The sequence below is a fragment of the Lagopus muta genome, chromosome Z (assembly GCF_023343835.1).
Source record: "Lagopus muta isolate bLagMut1 chromosome Z, bLagMut1 primary, whole genome shotgun sequence".
Classification (NCBI taxonomy): domain Eukaryota; kingdom Metazoa; phylum Chordata; class Aves; order Galliformes; family Phasianidae; genus Lagopus; species Lagopus muta.
In genome coordinates, this window is record NC_064472.1 from 67,690,815 (window position 1) to 67,710,074 (window position 19,260).

Sequence of the window (19,260 nt, forward strand, 5' to 3'; positions counted from 1 at the left end):
AAGTGTGTCTGACATCTCTATTCTATTACTTCCAGTCGGTGGCTAAATTAGACAGGGATGCCCTGTGTCAAGTTCTCAAGTGCTTTACAGGCATCGACTTGAACTGCATAGGTATGATTTCAATACTCAAATACTTTTTTCTGTGATTCTACAAACATCATTCAGCCAATCAAAAGAAATCTGCTTATATATTGAGGATAACTAATTATAGCAGCAATAAGTGTCTTCCCGGATTTTATATTTTTGTTCCTTTTTTATCTTTGTTACCCACAGTGAATTAACATATTATACATTAATATACCATTTCCTTTAACATTAAATAGTTAAATAGAGCATCTCATTAATTTCATAAATTAAATGTAAAAACTGTAAATCCTTCCTGGAATATATTAATAACTGAGGAAAGAGAGGTAGGAGTATATGGAAAACTGATTTTTCCACCAAAAACAAAAACAAAAACAAAAACACAACTTTATGTCAAGAAAGGAATTTCTGGCGCAGAATAGCTGTAATGACTTTTTTACCTCAGTCTTTGCTAGTAAGACTGACCTTTAGCAATTCCAGGCTACTGAGGCCATGCTGAAAGTCTGAAGCAAAGAAGACTTACCCTTGATGTAACAAGATGAGGTCAAGGAATATTTATGACAACTATGATCTGACATATTGTACCCACTAATGTTGAGAGTGCTGGCCCATGTCATTAAAAGACCAATCTCAATTACCTTTAGAAGGTCGCGGTGATCCTTGTAGGTTTGTGCAAATTGGAAAAAATGCAAATGTTGCTCTTATCTTCAAGAGGAGTAAGAAGGAAGAGCTATGGTTGGCCAACCTCACCTAAGTCACCTTAGAAAAAAATAAAGAATCCTAGAAGCCATTCTAATATATATACCACAAAAAGGTGATTAGGAATAGATCCACATGGCTTTATGGAGAGGAAATTGTACCTGATAGCCTTCTATGATTAGAAGGCTGGCTTGTTTGATTGGAAGAAAACACAGGATATCATTTTTTGTCAACAATAGTTACAATTTCATATCATGCTATGGGTGTAGCACCCTCACAGCTCAACCAGACTATGGTAGTAATGTTTGCATAAATGAACAGTGAGGTGAACAGAAAGCTGTCTGAAGAGCTGGAGTCAGAGGGTTTTGATCAGTAATATGAAACCCAGCTTGAAGGCAGTCACTAGTGAAGTTTCCCAGGAGTCTGTATGGATGGCAGTTTTTTTAGAATCTTTTATAATGACCTAGACAGTGAGACAGAACACCCTTGCAGGAAGTTGGCTGATGATTAGAAACTGGGCAGAGTGGATGATACTCCAGAGAGTTTTGCTGTCATTCAGGGGGGGTCTTGACAGATTGGAGAAATGGGAGAAGAAGTATCTCAAGAATTTCAGCAGAAGGAAATGCAAAACCCTGCTCCTAGGGAAGAATAACAACAGTCCCCAGCACATGCTAGTTGTTCACCAGCCAGGAAGGAACTCTGCAAATAAGAACAAATCGGTCACCAAGGGTGATGAACTGACTGTGAGCCAGTGTTACAGTTTCATATCAAAAGAGATCAACAGTTTCCTGGGTTGCATTGGAAGTAGCATTGTATCCCCCCTTATCAACACTGGTGAGATACTTCTGAACTTCTGGCTTCATTAGTATAAGAGAGTTTATTAAAATACTTATGTACATATATTGAATATATATATATATATGACATATATATATATATATCTGTCATGACAAGAGGCTGAGAGATCTGTAACAATTCATCCCAAACAAAAGAAGGTTCAGTGGAATTTTATCCACATGCATAAATGCATGGCTGTAGTAAAGACAGAGTCAGACTCTTCTCAGAGATGCCCAGCGTCAGTGGACAAGATACAATGGACACAGTCTGAAATAGAGGAAAATTTTTTTATTGTGAGATCAGTCACAGATTGTCCAGAAATGCTGTGGAGCTTTCATCCACTGAGATATTCTAAACTTCATGGAACATCATTCTTGGCAACCTACTATAGATGGCCCTGCTCCAGATAGGGAGTTGGACTAGATGACCTCCAGAAAGACTTTCCAACCTCAGTAGTGCTGTGATGGTGTGAAAGCTGTTTATTCTATCAACTCTTTTAAGTTTGTGCTATAGGGGTTGTTAAAATACTTGCTGTATGGCTATATGGCTCATAATGACATAATAATTAATTGCTTAAGTTGCTTGGGTTTTCCATATTTGCACACCTGAAGCAGAATTTTAGATCAATTAAATTCCTACTTCTACTGTTGTTTTTGTAAGAAAGGTGGTAATTGCAGGGAGAAGGATGAGCAGCACATGAATTAGCAGGAAAGCATGAGGTTTAATTTCTCTGGGAGAAGAATATTTACTATCTTGGGCTACTATAAGTCATGTCATTTATGTTTGTCATCATTCTTATTTAAAGGTGAGTGGATGTCAGAACAGCAGTAGCAGTAACTTGCAAATCTAGAGCAGAGGTTTGTTTTCAGATCAGTTTTACTTCTGAGAGCCCTAAGAGTGAGGAAAAAGCACTAGCTATGATTAACAGGAACAATAAGATACAGTTAGAGCTTATTAAACTGTATCATAGTCCCATGTAGAGGCAAGGAAAAAGCAAATTAGGCAAAAACACTGAGTGGAGGAATGAGAAATACATAAAGTAGTGTGAAGGATGAGGATTCCAAAACTAAGAGATTTATTTTTCTAATTGAACCCATGAAGAGGCTTTTACATTCACACTCTGAGGAAACGTAACAAGTTGTTCAGTCACTTTAAAAAAGTTTTATGTATTCTGGAGGAGGAAGGACAATTAATAACAGCTACCTTGCTGACTGTCATTGTTCTTAGAACTCCAATTACCACCTACTTTTTACTGAGTGTTTCTCTACCAGTCCATAAATAATAAATTACAAATGTGATGACTATCACATCAGTGATAGATCCAAGCTATACTGTGATTTACTGTGATAAAATTGTCTTCTCTTTTTTTTTTTAAAAAAAAAAAGTCTCCTTTTCTGTGGATTGTAGTACATTTTTCTATTGTTCTTTGATCTGAAATCTTCACCAAAGTATTAGTAAACAAGAATGTTAAAATAGTTAAACCATGCACGTTCGTGTTGTATGCTATTCCTAACATTTTAAGTTATGTGTGTAAGTAAACCTATGTTAACTCTCTTCACTATTTTAGTCATTAATGATTCCCTTATGATGCTGCTGAGACAGTCAGATAGAATACAAAAGAATGACCCTGTCTCTGTAGGCCTTAGGCAACTTATCAATGACTTTCTGAATTACTTTAGAGTTCACCCCATAATGTACTTCAAAATATAAAAAAATAAAGTTTGGATCCTCTTTTATTTCAACTTGCACCATTGCATCTTCTGCTCAAATCGCAAATCCATTTTGCAACATTAATATCAATGATGCCCCAATATACTCTTACCTGTATTCATGCTGCACAGACATTGTGCAAATTATTTGTCCTTTTCAAGCTCTGATTACAAGAATTATAGAAAAGAAACAAAGTTGCAGTGCTGTTTAAAATAAGGAGAGGAAGTGCTTTGATAATTCTCTTGTTTGCTATTTTTGAAACTAAATAAACAAATGCAAGGAATGATTGCACAGATTATAAATCAGCAAGGATAGCCCTGCAAGGAAAGTTATATTGATGTTGTTCTGATTGCAAAATTTTTTTTTTCTTTCTTTAATTTCTATTCTGGAATTTGTTTATGCAGTAGAAAGTATCTAATTTTTTCTGATCTCTTTCTGCAAAATGAAAAATATTGTCAACTGTCATGCAAGGAAATATATAAAAAATGTAGTCTGCTCTCATAAATACATCCCATTTCTACTATAATAAATGAGGAGTGGCTCCTCTAGAAGAGCAGGAAAAACAGAAAATGTGCATAGTGACATAAAAAAATTACTTCAATGACTTATTTAAAAGCCTTTTCTTCTTCATTTTGCTAATGATTGTTACAAATCATAATATATTGTACTACTGGCACATATTTACAAATAAGCCTGTCACGATGTATACGGCTTTAGCAATAACTTTTTGTGAAACATCCTAACTCCTGCTCCAAAACTAATTCTCTTATTCTTATGATGCTGGCCCACAATATCAAAGGCAGATATTGGTGATATGGCAGTATAGATTGAACCTTCCCATCAATATTCTGTTACATATTCCTGCCATGTGACAGATGGCAGCAGAGGGACAGTATGACAAACTAACATCCTAAATGGAAGCGTGAAGGTGTGTCACTGAATTCCTCCATGCAGAAATAATGGCACCCAGTCTCATTCATTGCTGAACGTTTAGGGAAAGCAAATAGTGGATGGCAGCATAGAGAGGCAGTGGGTGGTGTGTTTCAACAGTTCTGACAGCCACGTTCCAGATGGCCATGCAGATTTTTATGAACTTGGCATCTTGTCTCTTGTTCATTGCTGTCAAAAATTCATAGCTAATGGTTGTGACTGTTGAAAAATACTGTTTTGTGTTTCTATCAAATATTCTCATTGTATTACTGGAATCTGTTGTAGTTTCTGTGGAAATAAATAGAAGGCATTACTTTCAGATTGATCTACTTAGGCCATTTAATTTAAAACATAGTATTCTTTGTTATTAATTAGGGTATTAAAAATCAGAGAATCACAGTATTCCAGGGGTTGAAAGTGACCTCAAGTGATCATGAAGTCCAACACTCTACAGGGTGTTACCCTACAATAGGTAGCATAGGTGGGCATCTTGATCAGTCTTGAATATCTCCATGGTAGAATTCTCCATAACCTCTGTGAACAACCTGTTCCAGTGCTCTGTTATCCTTCCTATATAGAAGTTCTTCCACATGATAGTATGGAACTTCCTACGTTCAAGTTTTAGGCCATTACTCATTGTTCACAACATATTATACACACCACCAGGAAGAGCATGGCCTCCTCCATTTTCCTCCTATCTCCCTTTAGATATTTATAAACATTAATCAGATCCCCTCTCAATCTTCCTTTCCCCAGACTGAAAAGACTCAGGTTACTCAGTCTTTCCTCATATGAGAGATGCTTCAGGCCCTTTCCCTTTGTGGGCTTCCACTGGACTCCTGTCTTTCATGAACTAAGGAGCTCAGAACTGGACACAGTATTCTAAATGTGGCCTCACCAGGGCAGAGTAGAGAGGGAAGTCATGTCCTCAACCTGATGTCAATGCTCTTTTAATGCACCTTAGGATACCATTGTTAATTGTTAAATATTAAGCAAAATTATATATATTTGCTCTGTTTGGAAAACTTGTCTCCTCCTTCTCGTAGGGGTGTTTCCAGATTTTCTTCCTACAGTGTGGTTGTAATACATTCAAGTTCCCTAAGCCCTGACATAGCTGAATGATAAGAAGACCTCTGAATGAGTATTCAGTTGGGTCAACTCAGAAGTGTGTCATGGTTCTATGTTGTTTGTTTGTTTGTTTGTTTTTTGTTTTTGGGTTTCAGTATTCCACATCAAAACATCATGTAGTTTACGGGGCATTAAAGTGTCACTGCCCAATCCCAGCTACCTATCCCTATACGTTACAGCAGTCACGGGATCTGGCCCTTCCGGGTGGGGGGGGCGCTCTCTTGCTGCCTGGCAGTGGGTGCTGGAGGGTGCTTTCCTAGCTGTTCCAAGCTTTTCAGGTTTGACTCGGTCCCGAGAACTCTCCCTCTCTCACCTTGTCTGATTTATTCATCTCAATTGCAATTAAATTGTATCTATTGTGTTATCTTGTATTCCGATATTATAGTAAAATAAGTTTTCCTCCATAGATTGTTGCCGCTGCTCTTTTCCTCCCTTCCTTCCTTCCCATTTTTGAGGGACTGGGGTAGGGGGGGAGGGCAGAGGCCTGTCGCCCCTGTCACGGACATAGATTGATCTGGTCAACTCCGTGACAGATTTTGGCGCCCAACGTGGGGCACGACTGCTTTTTAGCTTTTAGAACAATTTTTTTTTTTTTTTTTTCTCTCTGCTCTTAGAGAGCTTCGTTAGGGAGCATTATCAGTAGTTCAGGTTTTTGTGCTGGAAAACCTGACCTTGAAAGATTAGGCGTACTGCCAGTGTTCTGGGATATTTGTAAACTTTGAGCACTACTTCGTCTGGGTAGTGCCTTTTTTCTTTTTTTTCCCTCCTCTTGTTAGCTTCAATTCATTAACCCTTTTTAGCAGGCACCACCGATGAACCCACTCGTTATCGTGGGGGCACTGTGTAAAGGATTTAAAGCAATGGTGTTACTCACAACCTGCTGGCCAATAATCCATCTCACACTTGTGTGCTGTGGAATTGCATTCATATATAACTACCTAAGGGCACTGATGGAGACACCTATGTTTTACCTACTTGCAATGTGGTATGATTTGAATTTTGACATTTACATCCCAGAAGGAATGGCTAATTTCACAAACAGCTACATCCCAAATGGAATAGCTAATTTTACAAACAACACAATGTTCAGACCAGTCTCCAGGTTTTCTTCTCGGTTTATCAAACGTTTTTCGAATCTTGAATTAATACTCATGTTGGTGAGTGTGTCATCAATACTCATGTTGGTGTGCATGTCGTTAATTCTCCTGAATGTACTCCAACGCATTCGTAATAAGGAGTCTACTCCAAAACTAGAGAATGATGACTGGCAGGGAATATGGAGAGGTTTAGGAAAGGTCTTAGAAGCATGGGGACCCGCAGTGTCATGGGATTTTACTCTTGAACACCTGTGGGATCCTGAGAAACTAAGGCAGTATCTGAGTCAGGGACTATGCGGCTTACATAAATCTAAGGAGGTACAACTTATTTGGGGTTTGGCTTGTGCTTACCGTGCCCTATATAATACCATTCCGGAGAGAGAGAGTTTCCGAGCTGAGGTTCAAGCCAAAGGGGAAAATCCCCAAGTCAAATCTAATCAATCACAGGAGACACCAGTAACAATACCAGTTGCTCCTGTGGAGGGCAAGAAATGGAAACGAGTGTCTTCGCGTCTTGAACAAAAAAGAGAAGAAGAGGAGGAGGAGGAGGAAGATCCAGGCGAGGGGCCCTCCTCAGAACCACCACCATCGCGAAAGGCAAAAGCGAAAACTAAGAGACATGCAGAAGAGAGTGATGAAGAGGAAGTCTCTATTACTACTCGCCGGCCTCTAAAGATGACTGAAATCCAAGGTTCAAGAAAGGAGTTTACACGGCGCCCGAATGAAAGTCTTGTTTCCTGGTTGGTTCGCTGTTGGGACAGTGGGGCCCATAGCTTGTCTCTGGATGGTAATGAAGCTCGCCAACTGGGTGCCATTGCCAGAGATCCAGCTATTGATAGAGGAATTAGTCGATGTTCGGATGAGGCTGCCTCCCTCTGGGAACGAGTGTTAATAGCCGTGAAGGAAAAGTATCCCTTCAAAAATGGCTTGAAGATTGCAATGAAAAAATGGGATACAGTTGAAAAGGGTATCCAGTATTTGAGGGAAATAGGCGTGGTGGAAATGTTGTATGACCCTGACTTTGTTCCTAACCAACCACACCAAAACCGTGACCCTGAAAAGGTGAGGACAACACCTGAGATATGGCAGAAAATCGTGACAACAGCACCGGATAAATATGCTGCTACACTAACGTCAGCGTGTGACAGATACCAGGAACAACAGAGAACGCCCTTAGTTTATGAATTAATTCTTACGCTCCAAAACTACGAACAATTGCTGTCCCCAGTTCATTCTGCCGTTGCTGCAATATCAAGAATGACAGAGCAAGTGTCTCAACTGATTAACCGTGACAAACCTGTAGCAGTATCAGAGACACTGGATGAAGATCAGGATAATCAAATGAGTCTAGCGAAGGAGGTGAAGGAGATGATGAAATTTTGGCGAGCCCACCTAACTAAAGACGATGAACCTTCCTTCTTACGTGCACGATCAAAAATCTCAGCTGTTAGAGGCAGACGCTCTGCGGCTCAAGTAAGAAATAATACACCGCGAATTACCTTATGGTATTACCTACGTGACCATGGAGAAGACATGGGGAAGTGGCACGGTCAACCTACTCCTGTACTACGAGCCCGGGTGAAAGAATTACAAGGCAGATCTACCACCAGTGCAGTTGCTCCAGTTACCACAGGTAATGAATAGGGGGGCCCTGCCCTCAGTCACGGGGGGGAAAGGGATAATAGAGTATATTGGACTGTGTGGATTCGATGGCCTGGCACATCAGAACCACTGAAATATAAGGCCCTGGTGGACACTGGTGCACAGTGCACTCTGATGCCCTCGAGTCATGAAGGGACAGAATCAATCCATATTTCTGGAGTGACTGGGGGCTCTCAAGAATTGACTGTGTTGGAGGCCGAGATAAGCCTCACTGGTAAGGACTGGCAAAAACATCCTATTGTGACTTGCCCAGGGGCTCCATGTATACTAGGGATTGATTATCTCAGAAGGGGGCATTTCAAGGATCCTAAGGGGTATCGATGGGCCTTTGGAATAGCTGCTGTGGACACAGACAACATTAAGCAGCTGTCTGTTTTGCCTGGCCTGTCAGAAGATCCATCTGTTGTGGGGCTGCTGCGAGTAAAAGAGCAACACGTACCGATTGCTACAAAAATGGTGCACAGGCGTCAGTACCGCACCAACAGGGATTCTTTGCTCCCCATTCATAAGTTAATTCGTCAACTAGAGCGCCAGGGAGTGATCAGCAAAACTCACGCGCCTTTTAACAGCCCCATATGGCCAGTGCGTAAAGCCAGTGGAGAATGGAGGCTGACGGTGGACTACTGTGGCCTGAATGAAGTCACACCCCCACTGAGTGCTGCTGTGCCGGACATGTTAGAACTCCAGTATGAACTGGAGTCAAAAGCGGCCAAATGGTATGCCACCATTGACATTGCTAATGCCTTCTTTTCCATCCCTTTGGCCAAAGAATGTAAGCCACAGTTTGCTTTCACATGGAGGGGCATTCAGTATACCTGGAACAGTTTGCCCCAGGGGTGGAAACACAGCCCGACCATTTGCCATGGGTTGATCCAAACTGTATTGGAACAGGGCAGTGCTCCTGAGCACCTGCAGTACATTGATGACATCATTGTGTGGGGCGATACAGCAGAAGAAGTCTTCACAAAAGGAGAGAGAACGATCCAAATTCTTCTGAGTGCTGGTTTTGCTATTAAGCGAAGCAAAGTGAAAGGACCTGCCCAGGAGATTCAGTTCCTAGGTATAAAGTGGCAAGATGGCCGTCGTCACATCCCGACAGATGTGATCGACAAAATCACTGCTACGTCTCCACCCACTAGCAAAAGAGAGACACAATCTTTTCTGGGTGCAGTGGGCTTTTGGAGAATGCATGTTCCAAACTACAGCCTCATTGTAAGCCCCCTTTATTATGTGACGCGAATGAGAAATGAGTTTACATGGGGCCCTGAGCAGCAGCAGGCTTTTGAACAGATTAAACAGGAGATAGCCCGTGCCGTGGCCCTAGGGCCAGTACGGACTGGACAGGGTATAAAGAACATCCTCTACACTGCTGCTGGAGAGAACGGTCCCACTTGGAGTTTGTGGCAAAGAGCCTCAGGAGAGACCCGAGGCCGACCCCTGGGATTCTGGAGTCGGGCGTACAGAGGGTCTGAAGAGCACTACACTCCAACTGAGAAGGAGATCTTAGCCGCTTATGAAGGGGTTCGGGCTGCTTCCGAAGTAGTCGGTACTGAAACACAGCTCCTTCTCGCACCTCGACTGCCAGTGCTGAACTGGATGTTTAAAGGAAAGGTTCCCTCCACCCATCATGCTACTGATGCCACTTGGAGTAAGTGGATTGCACTGATTACACAACGAGCACGGATGGGGAACCTCAGCCGTCCAGGAATCCTAGAAGTCATCATGGACTGGCCTGAAGGTAAAAAGTTTGGAACACCACCGGGAGAAGAAGTATCACGTGCTAAAGAAGCCCCACCATACAATGAACTACCAGAGAATGAAAAGAAATATGCCCTGTTCACAGATGGATCGTGTCGTATTGTGGGAAAGCATCGCAGATGGAAAGCTGCTGTGTGGAGCCCCACACGACAAGTTGCAGAGGCCACTGAAGGGAAAGGAGAATCAAGCCAATTTGCAGAGGTAAAGGCTGTCCAACTGGCCTTAGATGTCGCTGAACGGGAGAGGTGGCCAATGCTCTATCTTTACACTGACTCATGGATGGTAGCAAATGCCTTATGGGGGTGGTTACAGCAGTGGGAGCAAAATAACTGGCAAAGAAGGGGTAAACCTATTTGGGCTGCTGAACTGTGGAAAGACATTGCTGCCCGAACAAAGACTATAGTTGTAAAGGTGCGCCATGTAGATGCTCATGTGCCCAAGAGTCGGGCTACTGAAGAACAGCAAAATAACCATCAGGTAGATCGAGCTGCCAGAATTGAGGTGGCTCAAATAGACCTGGACTGGCAGAACAAGGGTGAATTATTTCTGGCTCGGTGGGCCCATGAGACCTCAGGTCATCAAGGGAGAGATGCAACATACAAATGGGCCAGAGACCGAGGGGTGGACTTAACGATGGATGCCATTGCACAGGTTATTCATAACTGTGAAACATGTGCCATCATCAAACAAGCCAAGAGGATGAAACCTCTGTGGGAGGAAGGGCGATGGCAAAAGTACAAATATGGGGAGGCATGGCAGGTTGATTATATCACCTTGCCACGATCTTGCAATGGTAAGCATTATGTGCTTACTATGGTGGAGGCAACCACTGGGTGGCTTGAAACATATGCAGTACCCCATGCTACCGCCCGAAACACCATACTGGGTCTCGAGAAACAAGTCCTGTGGCGACATGGCACCCCAGAAAGGATTGAGTCAGATAATGGGACTCATTTCAAAAATTCTCTTGTAAATACTTGGGCCAAAGATCATGGCATTGAGTGGATTTACCATATTCCCTATCATGCTCCAGCCTCTGGTAAAATTGAACGATACAATGGATTGTTAAAAACGATGCTAAAAGCACTGGGTGGCCGAACATTTAAGCACTGGGAGAAGCATTTGGCAGAAGCCACCTGGTTGGTCAATACCAGAGGATCTATTAATCGTGATGGTCCTAATCAATCCAGTTCCCTACATACCGTAGAGGGAGATAAAGTCCCTGTTGTACATGTAAAGAACATGTTAGGAAAGGCAGTTTGGGTTCTTCCAGCTTCTGGAAAGGGCAAACCTCTCCGTGGTACAGTTTTTGCCCAGGGACCAGGATCCACTTGGTGGGTAATGCAGAAGAATGGGGATGTCCAGTGTGTACCACAAGGAAACTTGATGCCGGGGGAGTGCAGTTACTAATTCTATGTATATGTATATAGCCATGTGTGCATTTTAATCATTTTTTGTTTGTTTGTATATATGTATATATATTTTAAGCATGATGTAACGATGTAGAATAAGGGGTGGAATGTCATGGTTCTATGTTGTTTGTTTGTTTGTTTGTTTTTTGTTTTTGGGTTTCAGTATTCCACATCAAAACATCATGTAGTTTACGGGGCATTAAAGTGTCACTGCCCAATCCCAGCTACCTATCCCTATACGTTACAGCAGTCACGGGATCTGGCCCTTCCGGGTGGGGGGGGCGCTCTCTTGCTGCCTGGCAGTGGGTGCTGGAGGTGCTTTCCTAGCCGTTCCAAGCTTTTCAGGTTTGACTCGGTCCCGGGAACTCTCCCTCTCTCACCTTGTCTGATTTATTCATCTCAATTGCAATTAAATTGTATCTATTGTGTTATCTTGTATTCCGATATTATAGTAAAATAAGTTTTCCTCCATAGATTGTTGCCGCTGCTCTTTTCCTCCCTTCCTTCCTTCCCATTTTTGTGGGACTGGGGTGGGGGGGGAGGGCAGAGGCCTGTCGCCCCTGTCACGGACATAGATTGATCTGGTCAACTCCGTGACAAAGTGTGAGAGATTTGATCTTGCTTGTGAAAGGTTGTGTGAAGGGATATTAAAAAGAAATGAAAGCTGTAGCAAAGTGCAACTGAGATTGGGAGACACCTTGAGTCATGTTCTCTGTCAGATATAGCTTTTAATCTGAGGTTCATATGCCCATTTTTTCTCTGTATGAAGACATTGCTGGGCATGGTAATCCTACAAATGCCAAAATAGTTTCAAAAACAGAATATCAAAATTTTCTCAGTTTTCAAGGGAAGGTTTTTAGCTGTCAAACTTTTTATAAATTGTAATTTATGTAATCTTAAAGTCTTTATAATGCCATACTATTCCTGGTTATGACCATGAGTAAAACTTGACTATGTGCATAATTAAATAAAATTTTGACTGGAAGAGCATTTTAGTCAAGAAGTCATGTTGTAGGAAGGTGTTGTCTTCTAACCCTCACAGATAGCTGATCTCCACATAGGTACTCACTTCCATCTCCACAATGGGATGAGAGAGAGAGGGTTGGAAACATAAAAGAGACACACGATTGAGACAAATACAGTTTAGCTGGTTAAACTAAAGCTGTGTGCAGAAACAAAACAAAGTAAATAATTAATTAATTACTCCACATCGTATGTTCAGCCTGTTCCAGGAAAGCAGGGCTCCGTCATGCATAGTGATTACTTTGGAAGAGAAATGCCATAACTACTATGCCTTCCTCCCCTTTCTTCTTCAGCCCCCCTGTTTTTATTGCTGAAGATTATAACATATGGAATAAGATGTTCCTTTGGTTATTCACACTCAGTGCCCTGTCTGTGTCTCCTCTCAAACTCTTGTGCAGTCTCAGTCTGCTTACTAGTGGAGCAATGTGAGAGACAAAGAAGGCCCTGCTGTGGTGTAAGCACTGTTCAGCAACAAATGAACACCTGGCATTTTATGAACAGGGTTTTTTCATCACAAATTCAGAATTCAGTACCATATGAGCTACTGTGAAGGAAATTAAATCTAACCCAGACAAAACCAGTACAGAAAGCAATACAAGACAGAAATTGAAGGAATATATCTTGAAAATGAATGGAACATTCTACTTCAGATTTCTATGTATTACACACAACAGAACTAAGAAATGTGACTATTTCTGCTGCAGGTCCAAGACAGTCTGTTGAGAAAAGATTATACAGTGTGGCTTCCTGTAAAGAATATTAATCGTTTTGACCTTGAAGGGCTCTTTTCCCTCCTGTCCTAATGAGGTTTGATTTCAGTAATGTATTTGTTACTGCAACCTACACTGTTTGACTGTTCATGCAGGCAACAAAACCTCTATGCTGACCAAAATTCAGTATACATACTCCATGAAATTATTTTGTATTTTATATAATGAGGCAGAACCCAGCTGAAAGTCTCTTTCTCTGGATTTTCTACTTATTTTGTATTCAAATAAATGTAACCCTGCATAAAGTACATTTGAATTAGAGCATGGCACTCATTTGTAGAACTTGTAGAAGTTTAAATGGAAGGTCTTTGCTAAACCATAAGTTATCGGGTGCTGGTATTCACCAGTATAGAATCATGGAATTGCTCAGGTTAGAAAAGACCTCAAAGATCATCGAGTCCAGCCACGACCTAACCATATTGCCATAATTCTAACTCTAACTCTAGCTCTAACTCCAACTCCAACTCCACTAAATCATGTCCCTGAGCATAGAAGAGCTCTCTGAAGAGGTTAAGATTGGAGACAGCATGGGCTGTAGCAGCTATGTCATAGTTGAGTTTAGAATCTCAAGGAAGATGAGCCTGATAAAAACATAAGTTAGGATTCTGAGCAAACTTCAGTATGTTTAAGGAATTACTGGATGAGATCTCCTGGGAAGCTGTTCTTAGGGAAAAAGAAATGGAGCAGAATTGGCAACTCTTTAAGGACACCTTTCTGACTGAGCAAGAGCACTCCATTCCTCATAATAATAAGTTAAGCAGAAGAGGCAGGAAACTGGCATGGCTTGGCAAGGATCTGCTGGTCAAATTGAGGGTTAAGAAGGAAATGCACCAGCAGCTGAAACACTGAAATGCAGCCTCAAAGAACATGGGGATTCCATCCACATATATAGATATTGAATCAGGAAAGTCAAGGCACACATTGAATTGGACTTGAAGAGGGATATGAAAAATAACAAGAAGGGATTCTACAGTTATATTGGTCAGAAGAGAAAGATCAAGGAGAATGTTACCCCTCTGACAAATGAGAAGGAAGAACCTGGCAACAACAGATGAGGATGCTGAGGTACTCAACAAGATCTATGCCTCAGTCTTCCCTAATAAGAAAACTTCACATGTATCCTTGAACCTCTAGCACAAATTGGAGGAACAAAATCTACTGTAAAAGAAGAGCAAGTATGAGAACACATGATGAGAAAGAATGTGAATGAGTCTGTGGTTCAAGACAACATTCATTCCAGGGTCCTGAGGGAGCAGGCTATGTAGCTGCCGAGCCACTCTCCATCATATTTTAAAAGTCAAAGCTACCAGTTGAGGTACCTGATAACTAGATAAAGGAAACATCACTCTCATTTTTAAGGAGGAAGAAAAGAAGACCCCGGAAACTGCAGGCTAGTGTCTATGCTGGGGAAAATCATGGAACAGGTCCTCTTAGAAACTATGTTGAAGAACATACAAGATGAGCAGGTGATGTGGGACAGCCAGCATAGCTTCACCAAGGGCAGATTGTGCTTGATCAATCTGATGGACAAAAGGAGAGCAACTGATGTTTTTTACTCATAATTCTGCATAGCTTTTGGTCCCACGTGACATCCTTCAAAATTGTCAAGATATGGATTTGAAGAGTGGACTATTCAGTTAGTGAGGAATTAGATGGATGATTGCAACCAGTGGGCTGTTGTCATCAGCTTTCTATCCAGGTAGAGGCTGGTGATGAGTGTTGTTGAGCAAGAGTCTGTCTTGGGACCAATGCTCTTCAACATCTTTATAAACAACCTAAACAGGGGGATGGAGTTAATTCTTGGAATGTACACGGATGATACTAAACTGAGTGATGCGAGTGATATGACAGAAGGGAGGGATGCCATCCAGATGGATCTGGCTGGGCTTAAGGAATGGGTCATTGTTTCTCTATTTTCTTTTAAATAATGTGATGACTTTCTATTGGACAAATTGTGCACATATATCATATGTACTTTCAATATGCAAAAGTTATGTAAAAGAAATGTATAACCAGTTGTTTAATTATGCCATTTTGATCAGAGACATCCCTAAAAATTTATAGCCATTTATAACCATAGTCATCTGCAATAAATAGAACAGTACTCAGATTGGGAAGAATGGAAATAATATTTTTAAAAAATGACTAAAACTGATATAAGAAGAATAGAATATTTTATTATTTCAAATTTACCTTAAGTAGCATTCAAACTTGTCTTAAAATTAACATTGTTTTATTGAACTATGTTCTGCTTATCTTAATCCTATCCCATTCAAAGTGGTTTGGATTTTATTTAAGCAGTGAGGCAGATAAAAGGTTCAAATATGTTGTTAGAATAGTTAATGTGAGTTTTAAATCTATACAGGTTTGTACATGAATAAGCTAGATGACATATTCAGCCAATTATCAGTTTAGAAAGTATTTCACAGATCTCAGACACTGGCCATTAGAGCAGATGTGGAAAGAATAAGTGGACAGATTCATCATTTAGAATTTTCATGTTAATCCTGAAGTGACTCATTTTGTATAACAATCTTCTGTTTGACTTTTTCTTCCTAAGAATATTTAAGGTAACCAGAGGAATCATGAGATAAGCATGATGCACCAGCCGTACATGCTTAAGATTATTCACAATTACTGACAAATGTTTTGAATAATTTGATGGATAGTCACTTGTCCAAGGAGTTCTAGAGTGATTCCTGTTATTCTGACACAAGATATTTACTTAACAATATCATTACCTGACACAGCTTTGTAAGTAAAATCTCCATTCCCTGGAAAATTTATAAACATTGGTAGGATCCCACCTCAATCTTTTCAAGAATAAACAGTTCTCTCAGCCATTCCTCATAAGGAAGATGTACCAGGCCCCCAGTCATCTTTGTGGCCCTCTGCTGAACTCTCTCCAGCATTCCACTGTCTTTTGTGAACAGGAGAGCCCAAAAATAGACAAAGTACTCCAGGTGTGGCCTCACCAGGGGAGAGGAGTGTGAGAATCCTTCTTTGTTTTTTGGCTCAAAGCTTGCTTCCTGAGGTTTTTCTTGTGATAAGGACTCTGAATGATTTGTTGAGGAGGCAAATGGTGGGTGCTAACTGTGTGACAATCGACATCGCTTTGAGAACATTTGAAAGCCCCTTCCTCCAGAGGTGCTTGCTCTATAGAAGAACGGAAGAGAGTGCTCAGGAGTGTTTACTGGCAGAAGATCTGGCCCGTGACTAACAGCGCCAGCTAGGTATGGGAAAATTGGGGAATGATACCATCATGTTCTGTGAAAAACAGGATGCAGATGGGCACCCCTGCTCCCTCTTATCTGCTGGCAAGGCCCAGAAGGTGGGAACAAAGGAGTTTCTGCTGAGATCGCAGAGCCAGAAGCTGCCACTCCAAGGTGAGCTGACTCAACCACTTTGGATTTGAGCTGTCACTGCAAAGACAGCTGAATTGACCACTTTGAAACTATTGAAAACGGGCCATCATTGCCATGGTCACCGTTGTCGTCGTTCTTATCGTTGTCATTCTTCTTGTCGCCATCAACAGAACAATGCCCGACGACCCACCACTACTGAAGATCAAAGTCTGAACTACGAACCAAGCTGGATCCATGGTGGTGACTATCTCCCTCTTGCTTCCTGTTAAGGCTCCTTGCTTCTTCTTTTCTATCTTTTCTATCACCCTCTTTCCCTTCCCCATTACTCTAATTCATAATAGTGTCCGTCCTCCCCTTCCCCATTTCCCTGATTAAGATTTGGAATAAACTGGTCGGACCAACATTTGAACCGTTGTTTCTTAATCTCACGCCGGGTATATAGATAATAAAAGAACCTCCTCTCCCTCCTATAAATTGGAGCGAGACAAGGAGAGGGGGAGGATCACCTCCCTCAACCTGCTGGGCATGCTTTTTAATACTCCCCAGCATACCATTGGCCTTTTTGGCCTAAGGGGCACGCTGGCTCATAATCAACCTGTAATCCTCCAGAGCATCCAAGTTCTCCTCCCCAGAACTTTTTTCCAGGGGATCAGTCCCTGAGCTGTACTGATATGTGTAATTACACCTCCCCAGGTGTAGGACTCTTCACTTGCCATTGTGGAAGGTCCCTCTTTGCTCAGCTATCCATCCTGTCCAGTCTCTCTGAATGGCAACCTTCCACTGTGTTCACACAACAAGACTCAGTATAAGAAGCAGCAGCATAAACTTTGTCATTGTATTTTATGTGTTTATACACATACTGAAAAAAAAAAGAAAAAAAAAAAAAAAGAGAAAAAGAGGCAGAAAACATAAAAATAGCAAATTTTGGAACACTGAAGAAGTATACTAGCCCTCTCCCTGCCTGATTACAGCAATGTCCTAAAAGTGCTTTCTTAGCATCTAGCCACAGTCAGGTCTGTAGGAATTATCTCAGTTATTCAGGCTTTTAAAATGGTGAAAAAAGAAGGAATTATCTCTAGAGAACGATATTGATATACAGATAGAATAATGTTTAAAATAAAAATTTAGGTTTAGTCCAAGGTGTTGCACTTCTGTCAGAGCAATCACAGACATGTCTACAGACTGAAAGAACTCTGAAAGCCAACCTGCCAAAAAGGACTTGGAAGTTCTGGTGGATGAAATATTTGACTTGAGCCAGCAGTGTGTATTTGCAGCCTGGAAGAACAACATTTTCCTGGATTGCATTAAAGGGAGGTGGCCAGCAGGGCAGAGATTGTCCCACTCTGTTCTGCCCTTGTGAGTCCCTGCCTGGAGTACTGTGCCCAGGCCTGTGGCCCCGAGAACAAGAAGGATGTGGAGCTCTTGGAGTAGGTCCAGAGGACTACCATGAAGATTATTAGAGGGCTGGAGCACCTCTGTTATAAGGAAAGGCTGAGGGATCTGGGTTCATTCAGCCTGGAGAAGAGAAGGCACTGAGGAGACTGTCACCTTCCAGTACTTAAAGGAAGCTGATAAATGGGATGGAGACTGGCCTTTTGCACTGTCTGACAGCAATAGAACAAGAGGGAATATTTTTAAACTAAAAGAGGGGATATGTTGATATTAGGAAGAAGTTCTTTTCTCAGAGAGTTCTGGGACATTGATACAAGCTATCTGGAGAAGCTGTGGATGCTCTATATGTGGAGCTGTTTAAGGCCAGGTTGGATGGGTCCTGGGCAGCCTGAGCCAGTGGATAGTGAAAAGCCTGAAGTACAGGGGTTGGAACTGTATGGGCTTTAAAGTCCCTTCCATTCTATAATTCATATGATTCTGTGATTCTGTGAACATGTATTCCTTCAGCAGTCCTTACTGTGGAAACCCTTTCATGATATTTTTGTTGGAACTTAACAAAATATAGTTTTTTTTTTTTTTTTTTCCCAGTCAAAGCTTTTCCAGAATTATAAACACTTGTTAAAGTTTGGTTTTCTGAAAGTCATTCTTTAGAAAAATGTTTGTTTACAAGTTCTGGAAAGGCAGTCACATTAATTCATGCTTGTTATCTTAAAATATAGATTATAATCCATTGCACATGCATTTCCCATTTTGCAGAATTTTATGTAGTGAAGCAGTTGCTTCTTCATTAGGCCACAATGGCTGAAAGTATTAGTATTCATTTTAACATCTTCCAAAGTGATGCATTTCACTTTCATACTGGGTTCTGCCTTTTGAGTTATAATTAAGCATCTTGGCTGTTTGATCCACACAATACATTTGACTTCCTTACTTTGATTCATGTGAAAGGCATATTAAATGCAGCAGTGAGCATAATACAGTCATCAGTGAGGATTTTTCAATATTCTATCTGTACTGTATGTAAAATAGTGTACCTTATATGTGCCAGCTGAAAAGACAGGGGGCTTGGGCCAAACTGGAATAATAAAATCTGTTTAACTATGCTTCAGCTTAGTGTGGTTAGATGTTCCAATGCAAATTGCCCACACTAGTGTTCTTTACTTAAAAGTAAACTTTTTTTTTTTTCCCCACAAGTTTTCCTATTCTACATGTGCATATGCTTTAATATTGCCTGAAGATTTTATCCTCTAAAATGTCTGCAGAAGATAATTAGCTGAGGAATACTGGCAATGAAAGGAAAATCGTTGAACACAGGGAAAAGAAAATATTGAACTTTTATACTCATTAACTTTGATTTCTAAACAATTACATCTTTATGAGATACTCTGCTGAG

General features: G+C 41.1%; 1 protein-coding gene across 1 annotated transcript; it reads left to right on the forward strand.

Moving 5' to 3' along the window:
- The first annotated feature begins 8,083 nt into the window (after window positions 1-8,083).
- LOC125686710 (uncharacterized) lies at window positions 8,084-11,435 on the forward strand. Its single transcript, XM_048931039.1, has 2 exons — window positions 8,084-8,118; window positions 9,039-11,435. Exon 2 carries the CDS (start codon window positions 9,333-9,335, stop codon window positions 11,313-11,315), a length of 1,983 nt encoding a protein of 660 aa, XP_048786996.1. The 5' UTR covers window positions 8,084-8,118; window positions 9,039-9,332; the 3' UTR covers window positions 11,316-11,435.
- Window positions 11,436-19,260: the final 7,825 nt, after the last annotated feature.

Excerpts from the sequence above, each read along its gene's own strand:
- LOC125686710 (XM_048931039.1), top strand. The coding sequence starts at position 9,333 with ATGCATGTTCCAAACTACAGCCTCATTGTAAGCCCCCTTTATTATGTG.